General features: G+C 38.1%; 1 protein-coding gene across 1 annotated transcript in view; it reads right to left on the bottom strand.

The window, feature by feature from the left end:
- Positions 1-15929, bottom strand: part of CNTNAP2 (contactin associated protein like 2) — a 1052534-nt gene that overhangs the window by 596543 nt on the left and 440062 nt on the right. Inside the window, exon 9 of the mRNA XM_025209846.1 lies at positions 15286-15392. Within this exon, the coding sequence (XP_025065631.1) occupies positions 15286-15392 (107 nt within the window). The remainder of the gene's footprint in view (positions 1-15285; positions 15393-15929) is intronic.

Here is a 15929-nt window from a genome sequence, read left to right as displayed (position 1 = left end):
GAACAGATTCCTCCCATTTTTTCTCCCTAAGTTAAGCATTTATTCATTTTAAGAGTAGGAGTCTGTCACTAATAATAATAATAATAATGACTAATTCTGACAACTCCTTTTAGCCCAACCACTTCTGAGATGGGCTAGAAGGGAGAACAGGCACCAGTGTCTGTCTAAATAAGAAACTAGGGATGTACAGAGCTGTAGCAGAACCAGTTGGCAGCATCATGTGCTGTGACCTTTAGGTATTCAAGTATGCTTATATACACTACTGCTCCTCCTGGCTGGGGAAACCAGAGACAACATTCCTAGCCACCTCCCACAAAGAGCAGCCCTGAGGGGTCCAGGCAGATTTGGCTTGTGATCGCACACTTGGAAAAGAGACTAAGGGGTATGGTGTATCTAGTGTGCTTCCCATCTTTAAACCGGTCACATAAGTGAAAAGGGGCCAGTATGTAAAACGTTTGGTTGTTCAGCTTAAATATACATCCTGCTATTGTATGCCTCCCAAATTATTCAGAATTTTAAGGATATCTTAATCAGACTAAATATACTTTTACTTTGAATCTACTAGTCTTTTACTTTGAATCTACTAGTGACCACTTCTAGTCACAATGTGTGGGCACGAACATTTCTGTAGCCTGTCATTCACTTCTATTTAAAACCAAGCATGCAAAAGACATTCCTCACAGCATCAAAAAGTTCCAAAGGAAAAAAAAAATAACCACCCCAAAACAAGCTTTTGAATGAAAACTCAAGAAATACCTTACTTTATAAAACCTGTTTGTTCCTCCAAAATTTAGAGAGGGACCTCTCGCCTCATCCCCAAACTAAATTCTGATAACTGACTGGTTGGCATGGACTGTGTGGGTGCCCAAGAGTAGAATCTCCTTACAGAAAAAAAAATAACAAAAAAAATAAAAACCCTTCCTCTTGAAACACTCCATTCATATTGGCTTCCTCCTTCCCTCCCCCCGAAGAACTGCAACTAATTTGTCGGCAGAGTACAGAGTGTATGCGCTGTTTGAGATAACATCAAAGTAATGTAATTAAGGTGATGAACCCAGTTCTTTATCATAAAATTTTAATTAGTCTCAATATACTTTTTAGCAAAATTTACAAAAATATTTTTAAACATATACACTTGCTATATATTCATTGTTTGCTTCCACCCGCCCCACTTCTTCTTTCCCCGTTTTCCTTTTTTGTTTGCCTGAGCTGGTATCTGTTCCTCTTCAGTTTAGTTCTCTGAGACATTATATTTATATTTATATTATATATTAAAATTCTGTTACTTTTTCCTTTAAGGTTACCCTTCTAGCTTTCCTTATTTCTTTGAACATTGTTTATTTTCCACCTTCAACTGATTTTTTGTGCATAATTCTCAGCAGTATTTCTCACTTACTTACTCTGTATAGTCACTTTTTTCCCTTTTAGATTCCCCTTGATAACTTTATTTCTACACTTTGTCTTTCATGCTTATCTTTTTACTCATGTGCTTCATTTTCTTTTCTAATTGCCCCAGAGTGAATTTCCATGGCACAGTGGCCTGGCTGGTAGTGGTGATGGAGGGGGTGCTCTAGAGAAGGAAATATTGGGCCACTTGGAGCTCCAGTGAATGGCAAGTGGTGGCAGTAGACGCCTAGTGTGATTGCAGGAATCGTGATAACAAGAATTGCGCCAGGTGCCTCCTGCCACCACCTGCCATTTGCCAGAGCTCTGAGGGGCTCCCTTTCCCCACTGCATGGCATAGGGCTACTGGACACCTGGTGCTGCCACCTGCCATTCACTGGATCCTGATCCTTCCTTCTGCAGAATGTCCCCCTCACCTAGGGACTTTGTATAAAGATAGACTGAGCTACAGCTGTTCCCTTTCCCTCCCAAACCCCACCTGTAGCTGGCAGCTGGCCACATGCAAGAGGTGGGGCTGGGCAGAGGGGCTGTTCTGACTCAGCTTTGTGAAAGCCTGGGGGTGGGTGAGCTAGGTGCTCAGCTGAAGCAGCTAAACACGGGCCTGCTGCTGGTGCGCCTCCCTGTGTGGGGCTTTGCAGGGAGTTGCAAAGCAGCTTGAGATGGTGGCAGAAAGTGACCTGACTTGAGTTGGTAGGGGATCTGGTACAGAAGTTCGATATAGCAGTCTAATCTAAATTGATTAAATCTGAGACCATGTCAATCCAGGTCTATTTTAGACTGGGTTCCACCATTTTTAAACCAGTCTATGTGCATTGAACTTCTATTCAGTTATGGGTGTAGATCACATTCCACTTACTTATACCAGTTTGTGCAGTGTCTGTACCTGGCCCAAATGAAGTCAGTAACAGCAAGAATTCTCATGTGTACTCTGGAAGGGCTAAGCACCTTGTCAGATTAGTCAATCTGTGTCCTTTTACCATTCTTTCTTAATCTCCTTACAGAGCACTAGGACTTTGATTACATTAGACTCCTGTAATGCAGATGTGTTGCTATTAACTTCAATGAGAATGGGAAAGCAGGCAAAGATAAGTCCTAGGACTGAACTATATGCTGCCTCCTCTGGGATTGCCAGTCAGAGTTGAAGATCCTTTCCTCCAAATTAGCAAATCATTAGTCCAAATTATTTTCTCCTTCTCAGAGTTTAGTTTAGGATTTCTTAACACTTGTGAACAGGCCTACAGACTTACATTTCATTGCTCCTGTATACAGCAATCGTTCCTGAGCCACCCCTGTCACTCATCCAAACCTCTGAAGAGCAACCATTTTTTATCCTTATAAGCTTCCATGGGCTGGAAAATGAGGCTGCTTCTCTGCATTTTCCAAATACTTTTCCCTGGTAAGTAAAACATGTTTGCCCCTTTCTGGACATCTTTTTATGGGATGATATGTCTCTCAAGTAGTCAAACCGTTTCCATTGATATTGATGAAAGATTTTCTCAAGTCAGGTTGAGAGAATATGATCCTTGGTGCATTTATATTTTTCTGAGAGAAACACACTGTTGTGTTGTCCTGGGAGCAGAGCTGGAGGCAAGCATCATGAATAATAGTATCTGAATGTAGCGGTGTTGGTATGCATCTGATGCATGACATTTTCTTTTTTTTTTAGCTACAGAGCCATCAGGGAGATGAACTTTATCAGTCACAATCTGCATCCCAGTGGGATCAAGGAGGAATTACTATGTGCCAGGCTTATGTCTATCCACAAGCAGAGAAAAGAGTACAGCAGTCCTTTGGAAGTCATATCTCCCAATGTACTTTTACATATAATATGGGTGGGTCCCTAAGCTAGGTCACAACTAGGACCATAATAGCAATGCTATTTATAATGATTACGGACAGCTGAACTTTTTAGAATAATAAATAGTTTTGCAAAAATGGTCCTTTTTGACACTGAATGGGTTGTTTTTTTCTAAAAGCCTTGTTTTAATGCCTTAATATTTAAATTTACAATGCAAAATAAAGTATTTCAATATGATTTTCTAAACTGAAATTTGAAAAAAAAATCTGTTGAAGCTGACCACATGCATTTTTTAAATTTTGCGTGCAATAATTTGAAAATTGGCTAATGATGCTATAAATCTATGTTAGAACTTTTTTTTTCAATATTTCTTTCCAATGAGATCTCTTGCATATGTTTTTTTTAACCTATAGATTTAAAAGCCCTTTAAGCAAAGTAAGTGTCATTAGCCCCCTGTGCAGATGAGGAAGAGATGATGACAACAGCCAAAAAATAACTTGCCTGAAGTTACACAGAAGATGAATGATCGGGTGGGAAACAAAACCCAGGCCTACTAATTTCTACTGCACAGCCCTACCCATCTGAACATGCTGCTTCCTATTATTATCTATTAAATATGCAGAATTTGTCAGCCAAGTTGTTGTCATGCATATCTCCTGAATACAGGAGGAATGGTGCTAAGCTTTGATATCAGTGCTTGGTTAACTGTTGGTAAGTGCTGCCTTTTAATGCAAATATAATTGGAAAAAACAAGAGATAAACTTTTTCTTGTAATACTTCATGACTCCAGAATTCTTTTTGAGGAAATATATTACATAATGAAAAAAAAACCCAACCCTGCCTAGAGATGTACTTTAAGTACAAATCTTCATTTAGATGATTATGTTTTTACAGTAGATCTTTGGATCAATTTAGCCCTCACCCATGGTAAAAAAAGTGAGAATTACAAATAACATTCAAATTTGTTTTCCTTCTCTAATGGTAGTCAATGGAATTTTAATATCAAAACCTTAATCCTGTTTTGCAGTTTAAGTGTTTTAACAGTGAAGTAAGCAATAAATTAGATTTTTTAATAAAAAAAAGATTAATAGAAAACTAATTAATTTTGTAGGTTTTGCAAAATTTTGCACATCATTTTCAGGGTGTGATGTATTCCTACTATGATTTTATTCCATACATGGGTAGCTTTAAAATAAGCAGCTACTAATTTTATGCTCTTTTTTAATTGACCTCTGAAAAGAATATTTTTGTGCATTTTTTTTTCATAACAGCACTGCATAGGAGATAGTTTTTCAGGCAAATCACCTACCAATTCATCTCTCTCCAATGCAGGCCCTGATACAATAAATTACTGAAGTATTTGCCAAATTTAAGCATGCAAGCAACTCCACTGAAGTCAATGAACTACTCATGTGCTTAAAATTAGTACCTCGCACCAGTACCTTGCTGAATTGGAGGTCTTGCAGTACTCTGCATTTCCCCTGGATGCCTGCATAAGCGTTTTGCTTAAAAAATGATAGCACATTGTGACTGCAGTGTAGAATTGGATTCTACCTTGCAGTACATGCTGTCCCATCGAAGGGGAAAGAATTGCACAGCAGGACTTGAAGGCAGACTCAGGCCTATTTCTTATGAGCATCACTAGAGAGGTTTCCTCATTTTCTATGCAATTCTAATTTTAACATAATACATTGCAGCCTGCACGGTTATATTTTATTTTGCTTGTCCACTCTGGTTTTCTCTATAATCTTAAGTAAGTTGTAACAACATTATCACTCTTTCAAAGTTGCAGCCCTTTTTGTCAAGTTATCATTTTCTTATGCCAAAAAAGGCATAGTTTCCAATTTTTCACACCGTCTACATTCTGTAAACACCCAGTTTTATTTCAAATTTAAGTAGGAGTAAATTTGTAGCAATCTACAGTGTAATACTGAACTACAGTGGTGTTAGCGAGGCCATGTTTTGGCCACTGATTCATGTTTTGAAATAAAAATCTGGACATGGCAACACAGAATAGGGCTTTTCATTTGCTGGCTTTATATGGGTTCCTAATGGTGTTAAGAGCCAATCTTGACACTTGAGGGCGTTGCATGTATTTTTATGTTACAACTCCACTGTCAAGTGATTTTTTTCCCCTAGTAAGGTCACATTTATAAATAAAAGCCAGTTTAATGGTGGTCTGCATCCTTAAAACAAAGCAAGAAGCATATTATTCTAGATCCCGGAAAAACTCATTAATTTATAGTTACTATCAGAAAGTTAGAAAATTACTTTTCAGCTATTATATTAATATAGAGATGCAGAAATACTGCTATACATGATAACACCTAACATTCCCTTTCAAAAGCTTAGAGTGGAGGAAGATGTTAGTATCTTAAATGAAACACTGAATCGGCTGTATGATTCTTTTAAGAAAGCACTACCAACATAATTGTTACTTTATTATATTACAGAGCTTGAACTATTGCTTTTTTAAGGGGGTAGGAAAACAATCACTAATATTAGAGATTAAATTTTCAGAGAGTTTATATCCAAGTATTTCTAAGGCCCTCATCACTGTAGTGTCTGAGCACATTTGACTTGTCTTTGGCATTTTTAGGAATAGCCTGGGAATATTTTGAATGGCAGAGAATAAAAGATTCTGACTGTTAAAAATATCAAGTATTTCCTCATAAGGACTGCATGCCTGCCTCTCCCATAACATTTTTATATCTTTCTGAACTGGGAAAAGGAAAGAGGTCTTACTGCAGTGCTGTCTGAAGGTATCCATTTGAAGCTGGGATGATTTTACAGGCATGCTGCTTCAGCTTTTTTCTAGGCTCTTAGAATAGCACACCCAAACCCCAGAGATTAGGAATGGGAGTGTTGTTCCCAAAGTCTACTTTATTTAGCGTTTTTTCTCAAAACAAAACAAAACAAAACAAAACAAAAAAGGAAGAGGAAAGAAAAGAAAAAAAAAAAGACCCTTATTTAGTTCCCTGGGTTCTCTATATTGGGCTCCCTGTGCCTAATTTAGCAACACAACCCTCCTTTTGGGAGCCTCTCTTGCCCTGGTTCCCCAGCCCTGAAACTCTGCCCAATGATTCTTTTTACCATTTCTCAGTCTTTGACTTACTCCTTTTCTCCTGGCTAAGGACTACAATAGCTTCCAAAGCTTCCTCATATTCCTCCACAAGATCAGCAAGTAGCTTCTTTCTAGGTCACTTGCCAAGCTAGCTAATAATATGCCTAATCCTTCCCAGATGAATTTAATAAAGTCACACTTATCTGGGCCAGCTGGAAAAGAAGGAAGCCCTGTACTATCTCGTCTACAAGATTTAAGATGGAACAAGCTCTGTGTTTTAAATATTTTTTTAACTGTCCTGAGATCATATATCTTCCTCTCAGTGACTGTTTTATGGATTTAAGACAATTCTTTCTTTGTACCCGGGGGGAGGGGGGGTGGTAACTGGCCTTGGAAACCATCTCATCTACCCTCAAAGAACCAGAACCATATCACAGTCTTTATATCTTTTCACTCAGACTAGGAATGAAATTTTGCTCCACACAGGCATTATAGATTCACTAATTAGCTAGTGTCTTTTCAGTAGGATTTTCCTCAACAGAAAATTCTTATATATTTTTTACAATTGTCTAAGCCATTATGCTCTCAGTCTGCTTAACAGTGGAGAAGGTTATAAAACAATATGCTTGCTTTGGTTTGGAAAGATCCAGGCATTATTTTACATGCTAAAAATATATATATTTAAGTGGAATTTAACTGTGTGGAACCAGGATATGTGCAATGCTACATTTCTTCAAATCTTTTGGTGAGATTTATAAAAACGTTTTTGGTAAACAGGGCTCCAAAACTACCAAGTTATTTAAAAAAAAATGCTGTATTTTCCCATTTCCATCTCTTAACAGGGAACAGGCTTAAAAAACCCTAAAGTGTTCTGCTACTGTTAGAGATAGTAGCTTATTTCTGATAATTGAAAACTTTTTTCTTTGGCAGGGGGTAGCCTTAATTTATGCTTAATTATCTCAGCTTATTCATTTAAAAGCCCTTACTTTTGTGTGTTTGTTGGGTTCAGCTTCTCAGTCATTAATGAGACCACACATCATTTGCTTGCCCAGATAGGTGATTCTAATATATTGTCAAGAATAGTTTAAAAACAAAATGAATGTTATGGAGAAAGGTGTAACCAATACTAGGTTTTAAAGCATCTAAGGGAATCTTCAAATATGTACAAGGCTGGAAGCAACACAACACCAAAAATGGGAATGGGCAAAGAAAAAATATGCATAAAATTGCAAACAATTTAAAAAGCATCATATCTGTGAACCTGACTGTTATGCTTACATAGTTTTCTGTTCCCCAAACAGACACAATAATTTCTACTTTTAACATAAAGAGGTCATGAAATTTAATCTCTATTAGTATCACTCATTATTTTACTACCAACCAAATAATAAGAACTGAGAACTAATGAAATAATACGTGAAGTGTTCTTTTTTCTTGTACTGATTTCAAACACTTTAATTGGTGTTTTTAATAAAGATCCTGTTTCCTTTTAAAAACAGCATGGCTCAGTGGTAACTCCACTAAAATGCCAGGGAGGTTAATGGGAATTTTGCACAAGTAATGAGAGCAGAACTGAGCATGAGGTTTGATAATGGATTATAGTCTTTTATTTCTACTCTAGGTTACTGGTTCAAATGGACGCTTGTTTAGTAGTGAATGAAAGTCATTCCCCTGCAGCCATTCCCCTATTCAGTGACCTATGTGAAATGAGGCGGGCATCTCAACCCAGTCTCCAAATAAAAGGCATCCACAACACACATACAGAAAGGTTATCATTAATAGGGTTGGTTTTAATAAGTTCCCAAGATAGCAATTGGAGTGGAGTAGCCAACAATTTCACTGACGTGGATACCAATCTATCCTTCCACGCTACAGGTTCTTCTTTTAGATCAAAAAAGAGTTACATCAGTGGCATACTTTACTCTTCCAATGCCCATGCTACCCAGTGAAGGAAAGTGACAAGGTAACTGGTTCTTTGATTCTGGAGTTAAAGGAGTTTATTCAGCCCTCTCTATCAGCCATATCAAGTGGAGCTCCTTAGTGTCAAGAACAGTAGATAAAAAGTAGAAAGACATAGCTATTGTATGGGTGCAGCATGTGTGTTCAGGCGAAACAGTGGCAGAACCTCAGGACAAGGTTCATGTTTGGTACTCTTAGGAACTGACAAAAAAATGAAATAAGGAATTTAAGTCAGAATACTTGCCCAGTACACCTGTGATTTGTGCTGAAAATGGGGCGGGAACCTAGCCCATTTATCAGACAGCTACGGTATGATATGTATACTTTACTCCAATATCCAGTACATTCAAAAGATAGGAAGCAGTGCTTTAAAATGAAGACTATCATACAGTATTAAATAACTGCTCATATTTTAATGAGACACCAGGATTTTGCTCTTTGGCACAGTCAGAAATGTTCATTTGTTTAAAAAAATAGCAAAGAGAAATATGGCGAGGATATAATAAAATAGATTATCTTTAGGTGTCCATAGGGGAAATCTCCCTTCTCCTTCCTAAGCATCCTCTATAACACGTGGGCATTTGAAACATCAGTGTGTTAGATCATTAGTACCCTGGAAACAGGAATTAGTAAGATTTTTTTTTTTTCAGTGTCAAGATGTCTTGCAGAGTCTGATTTAAATGGGGACAGATGTCTTTGGGATTGCATTCTGTACACAGTATGGTAGCTACTTTTTCTAATCACAGTGGTAGGGAAAACATAATTGGGAAGATTGATCAATGGGGGAATCTTCATAGCCTAATATTAAGTTGGCGGTGTCACCATATCCCTTTTTTATGTGCTATGAGGAAGGTTTATGCTCAACAATGCTGGTTCATTTTTAATAGAAGCCTTCAGTGTGGAGAAAGGGTAACCCATGATCCACTTATTAAATGAAGTATCATATCAGGAAATTAGTCAGCGTTGTAACATAAAACAAAACAAGACAACCAGAAACAAAAGTAATAGTGTTTCCTCCCCATAGGTAAAACCTAAAAGAAGTCTCCAAAAAAGGGATCATGGCAGCACTCATGGAAATCTCTGTAGGATGGTTTGTTAAGATTCAAATGAAGAAAAGTCCAGGAGTTTACCTTGGGAGTCTAAGTCCAATGCAACATCAAACTACAAGAGGAAGCCTGTTCCCCCAGCTGCAGCACCCAGCTCTGGTCATGTTCCTGTGCTAGCAAGGGCTACTTCTGTTTTCTTCATCGTTCTTTCCCTTCAACAAAATAGTGGGCATGGTATACGACACATAGCTGAGGTGGAACTTAGTGACTCGGCTTTTAATTGTGCTTTCTTCCCTTTCTGACTGTTCCTAGGAACTTCAAATGATGCAGAGCAATCACACCCCTCTTACTTTAGTGACTACTTTTGGAAAGTCACACAGTATATTTACTTTTTTCCTAATTTATATCGAGAAACTGCACCTTCTGTTCAAGACCACTTCTGTTCTTAACAGTGAAAATGGAAACAGAAACACCCCCCCTCCCAAAACAGTCCTGATCCTTAATGCATCTCTCTTCATTACACTTCTGCTTTTTTAAATAAAGGCACCGAGAACTCTGTTTAGCTTTTAATGTTGTGGGACATAGATGTTCCTGTATCCACACAAGCAATTCTGACTGACGTCAAACCCCTACTGACATCAAACACCAGCCCTCTTTTGAGCATAGATGAGACAGCTCTACTCCATAGCTTGGGCAAATATTGACCATCAACCTATTTTGCATTCTCCACAATGAGTTGAGCGTTCATCTCCCATAAGCCAATATAACTAAGGCAAACCACTTTACTACTGCTAGATTTTCTAAAAGGTTTTACTAAACTTAGCAAAGGCAAAGTTCATGAAATGAAGGCAGTGGGGGAAGCTGCTCCTTATTTCTTACTTTCTTTTTGCTAATAATCTATATCAATTCCCTTTTTCTGGGTGGTTATACAGGGTCTTCATAAAGTCTTTGTGCACAACCTAAGTTTAAAAGTGCACAAGGACTGTATGAAGACCCTGTATATAGAAATTATTTGTTTCTTATTTTTTCCCAATAGATGACAGTCAGCAGCTGATTATCCACTGATGATGATGATCCTGTTGCTGATCTGTGTACCCATACTGCTTGTGGACATTCTTCTATTATTAGAGTATTTATGTGTCCATATTCTTGTACACTATTTCACAAGTGCCAAAATACCCTTATTAGTAGATTGCCTGGCTATGTACATTTCACTCAGATTAGGCTGTATAGGAAAAAAAAAGAAAACTTCCAGCATGGTCAGTTATTCATCTCTCTGACTATATATCTTGAAAGGTGTTCCTTCTCTCATTCAAACATCACCCTTTTCTTTTATTATATTGCATGAAAGAAAAATGGTAAGTTTGTGATTTAGTTTAAAAAATAACAAAGAGAAACAAAACAAAACAAAAACAGTATTCTGTTTAACATAATGAAATGTCCTTGCTTTTTTTATACATCATTACACTTCTGACAATTCTGCCTGCATGCAGGGAAAGCAGCCATTTTGATCTTTATGCTACAGATAAAGCATACCATGTTTATTCTTTACTTCTAAACTGTCCCTGTTTTCTCCAAAATAAATTTATTTAGATCAAAATTGTATTTATATACAGAAAAACTATAGTAGGCAAAAGTCCATTATCATGCTATTGTTTTAGCTAGAAGCAGGAAAAAGGGCAAAATGTTGATATTTTTTAAGTGAATCACCAGAGGTCTTGCTGGAATTTAAGTAGTTCCACCATGAAAGGGATAGTTTGTGCAGATTAAATTTGTTTTTCTGATTACTGAATTTGGCAAGAACCATAATCAAGAATCAAAATTAGCCCTTTGTCCATACAGACAGCAATACGAGGTATCACATAGGGTACATACAGACATTTGGGGAGGTTAGATTGAGTTCAAAATGGCCACCCAATTTAAGATAAATGTAAGGATGGGAGGGACTAGTGGGGGAGGTTTTGGAGGGATTGGGGAGGGCGAGAGGGGTCTTTTGTTGTGAGGGGTTCATGGGTTTGTGGGGGCTGGCAGGGTATGCAGGGGGATCAGGGGGAATGTGGGATCCATGGGAGGGCTTGAAGGGGGAAGGTGGAATTTGTGGGGGGCTTGGAGAGATTGGGGGACTAGAGGGGTCTACAAGGGGATTGATGGGGTCTGTCAGAGATTGGATATTGTAGCTTCCACTGTCATTTGATAAATATATTATGACCAGGACTGTGAAATAAAGCCGTTTGGATTCACATGGGTTGCTTGCAGACTTTTTTTTTCTGTTTTAGTTCAAGGAAGCTATCCCTTGAGTTTGGCTTTGAGTTTCAGCTTCAAACACTCCCAAAAATGAAATTCAGCCAAAGCTGCAAAGCTTTGCCTGGTTTTGGATCAAAAGCACAGAAAAGTGCAGAATTCTCAGTGCAAACCAAAAATCAATTCACCGATAAAAAAATTCACTAATATGCAGAAATGAAGTTATTTTGTATGTGTTGTGCTCTTTCTTGGAGTCCAATTCAGAAAAAAACTTAAGAATCTGAAAAATCAAGAAAGTCAGAATAAAGTATATGGCAATGCAATTGAATGCTGCCTTCTTCAAATGATATCCCATAAAATACATGTTTGAAATCTGCCTTGGCAGGTAATGCCGAACACTGAAGAATTAGGAAAGAGGACCACCATTGCAAGAAAGAAATGTATCATCTTCTCTAGGGCAAATTTTTTGTTTTGGGAAACTACCACAGACAACCCACCTACACCCTCTGTGGAGGCCACTCCACAGAATCACTGCAGCTACAGGGGCTGAGATGGCATGGTCACTAAGGCACATGGTGGACAGCCTAGACGTTGCAAATTTGAGGACACAGCAGAAGCGTTCACAGTGTGGCCCTATCAAATTCCAATAAAGCTGTGAATTCTGCTAAATACCTTGTCACAAAGAAATGAAAAGGAAGGAAGGACTGCATCTATGAAACATTACAAGTTAGTGTGCCTGCAGTCTGCAGATAATTTGTGGTGACTATTGCCAGCTCCAGTGGATTTAAGTAAATGTTGTGTGGGCACGTCCATGAATACTCTACCTCTTGGTCTGAGCATCATTGAATTGAACATCCTAAAAGGGCATTAGCCCCCACAAAGCAGCTTTTGTTGTTTTGGTTTTTTAAGTCAGCAAATAAGTTTTGGCCAGAAGAGATTTTTTTCCCCTGAAGAGAAGAAAACAATTAAAAAAATACAGGAACATTCATGGAAAAAACTGAAATGAAATCCTTTAAAGAAATTTTAGCAGCCTTTCCAAAGCAATACATCAAGAAAGGGATTAGTTTGAAACTTTGGTTGCATTACAAAGGTAAAGGTTCCTGGGCTGCCTCTCTAGGTGACCTGCAAAGCTATAATCCTATGTGCTTTATCCCTCCTGTATCTGAAAAAGAGGCCAATGAACTTTAAATCCCCTTTTGATACTTTGGGCTAGTAGCACCTTTTCCTTCCCCTATTGTACTATTTTACCCACAGAGGACAGGTGAAAATTCTATTAAGAAAAAAATGCTCAACTACCGGGATTATTATACTTTCCTGTGAAATGAACATGATCCCATCTCCCTGTGCTTTCTCCTTGGGACTCAAGGAGGAAATGTAACTTATACTTATTTATTTTAAAAAACCCATTAAAGACGGCAGAGCACATGAAAAAAAAATCATAGTTCAAGGGCTCAACAAATAAATGTATAAAATTATTTTCCTTATTTTGCCAAAATACTACTTAATTATGAAATGGCATAGATTCTTGCCTTGCCTTGCTCTTACTAGGATTTTGTTTTCATAGGGACTTCATATTTGGTCATATATACATGGCATGTCTTCTCTCTAATAAAATAGCATTTACTTATCATTTGGGCCTTGAGAAAATTGTAGTTTCCTTGTACAAAATTTGTGGCATGTGCACAGGTAAAGTATCATTTTTCACAGAATATTCATGGAACTACCATTTATCTTGGAAAATGGGTCCTGGTCGACCATTCCGTGAAAAATGATACACTTACCTTCATTTGGCTGACTGGATGCATCCTGGCCACACCCCCAGGAGCTGCTTGCAGGCTGTGAATGCTGCCAGCTTGCAAAGGGAAATCTGCACTTTCTGCATTTTTCTGGCACAGGCTCAGGACCCTTAAAAATCATGGTGAGGGGCTAATTTCATGGTATCTGTAACGTCCGTGAAATTGCAGTCTTCTCAGGGCCCTATTCATCATATCTCTTTGAAATGTAACAATCTAGTATGACTGCCTCAAGCTCTGTAGCAGCTAGTATGTTACAGTCATCAGTGCGTACACCCCCACACTCGATGACGATGAAGTCAACAAGGAACAGTTCTACTGTGCTTTTGACACAGTCCAGACTGCCACTGCCAAGGAAGACAAGCTCATCCTCATGGATGACTTCAGTACAAGAGTTGGGCAACACTCCGAACTCTGGAGTGGCACCATTGGGAAAGACGGGGTGGGGAAAGTCAGTTCCATTGGTACCTTTCTCCTCAGCAAATATTCAGAGCATAACTTGTTCATCATAATGATATCTTCACACAGAGTGACAAATATAAGACCACTTGAAAGCACCTACGCTCCAATCACTGGACCTTTTTGACTATATTATTGTCAAAGCCAGTGACTGTACTGATGTCCCTATCACCCGAGTCTTGAGAGGTGCAGATGACTGTTGGATGGACCACCATTTAGTCAGATCAATCATGGACATACAGCTTGCACCACAACACTGTAAACAACTTAAAAGGAATGCAGAAGAGATTTAACATCAAGGCACTCCAAAACCAAGCTCTTCAGCAACGTCTCTCCTGTGAGCAGCAGGTCAAGAAAAGCACAGCCCCTAGCTGGCCTCTTCTTGCACCAGGAAGCTGTCCCCACCACTCTCCAAAAACTTGTTTGTTTGCCAGTGAACCGCTGTATTGCTGATTTCTGAATAATATCATATATCTTGATCATTAAATAATGATGCATTTAAAAGCAAATATTGGGAGTCCTTTCAGAAAGTGTTCCTTGTCCCCCAGAATATAACTGGGTTTTTTTTGTTTGTTTTACAAGATAAGAGTTATATTCACGTTCACAAAGAAGTTTTTGCTCAAATACAGAACAGATTTTGAGGACAGACAGAAAACGTGTAAAGTATCACCATTTTTCATCAGTGTAAGTAAAATGCTACAGAAGACAAAAACTACAGGTTGCACCTTTCAGATTTGCAGGTCAATATTTCATATAGCTCTAGCTTCAAGTAAATGTTATAGCGTAAATAGAAATATGAAAGTCTGAAGTAGACTGGAAATTGGATTTTCTGCCTCTTCAGAAATACCCTGTTTGCAGTTCTGCTGGCAAATCTTACCTATTCATTCTCTCCTTAATATGAAGAATGTGTTATATAAGCACATACATGGAGAAAGTGACAAAATAATGGACATTTTCAAGGTAAGAAGTATAAAAGTTTGCTAGGGAGACTAAACCAACACTCCCCCTGCAAGAACCCCACAGTAGCTGGCCCTGCATATGTATGCTAGTTTCTGTATAATATACAAGGACTCCTTTTCTTAGCTTCTTATCTCCAGGATATCAAGTAGCAGCAGCTGCAGTCAGTACAGGAACGTAAGTGGTTAACACTGTTGCTTGTAGCACTTACTAAAACATAGGTAATAGTTTAACTGAAAAATTGTCAGAAGGATCAGTTTGCTTATAAGTTTCAGTATTATTGATCTTACATTACCACCAGTGGCAGAGCTTCCAATAATTGGTTAGGAGAGAATCATTGCATCCATTTGAAACTCCAGAGTGGAATTTTAGGTAGCAACTGAAATGTAGACATGACACCAAGGTAAATATCCTTTTTTCTCCTCCACGTGCTAAAAAATAGCATGGGCTTCTTTAGCAAGTTTAAACTTTAGGACTTTGTCTGTACATCTCAACAAAAAAGCATCAGCATTACATATGTCCATTCTATATTATGCCTGGGAAACAATTTACAGTATCACTTACAATTATGACAAGTGGCACCACTGTATCCAGTTCCATCACATGTACACTTGAAGCCATCCCAGGTTTGGGTGCATTTACCACCATGTTCACAGTGATTTGGCACACACCTGTCAGGACAAGATGCAAAAAGAAAATCAAAACCAGATAAGGAACAAACATTATGAATGGCCAGATATTTAGCTGATTAAACAATATATCATACTAGTGCCTGTTTGTCCTACTGTGGTTAATTTATCCTTGATTAACAGAATTCTTAACAAAATGTGCAAACTGTAAAAAAGATGATGCATCACAGCCTTACTGTGGTCCCTCTTCAGAAAAACAAGTTAATGATGAAACAACTTGACATAAAAAAATTAAGCTTTTAAAACCACTTATGACTAGGAAACTAGTGTCATAATAAGAAGAGCATCCTAAGTCCTAGATCCTCCTTCTGTGCAGATGGTGTCATGATTCACAGATTCAAGTACTGTACCATAAAAGATTGAAAGTTAGCAAAGAATGATACTGAGTTTCTGTTCATCTTTGTTCTGGCAATAATGAGATGAAGCAGATGCAACTTGTCTGCCAACTGAGGTGGAAGTTACTTACTCTGCATTATTAAAACCAACCAAGTGCTGTGGACTTCAGTATAACAGCTTTCA

Source organism: Alligator sinensis, unplaced genomic scaffold (assembly GCF_000455745.1).
Source record: "Alligator sinensis unplaced genomic scaffold, ASM45574v1 scaffold456_1, whole genome shotgun sequence".
Classification (NCBI taxonomy): Eukaryota; Metazoa; Chordata; order Crocodylia; family Alligatoridae; genus Alligator; species Alligator sinensis.
Note: the sequence above shows the minus strand (reverse complement) of the source record. Positions and strands in the feature narration are given on the sequence as shown.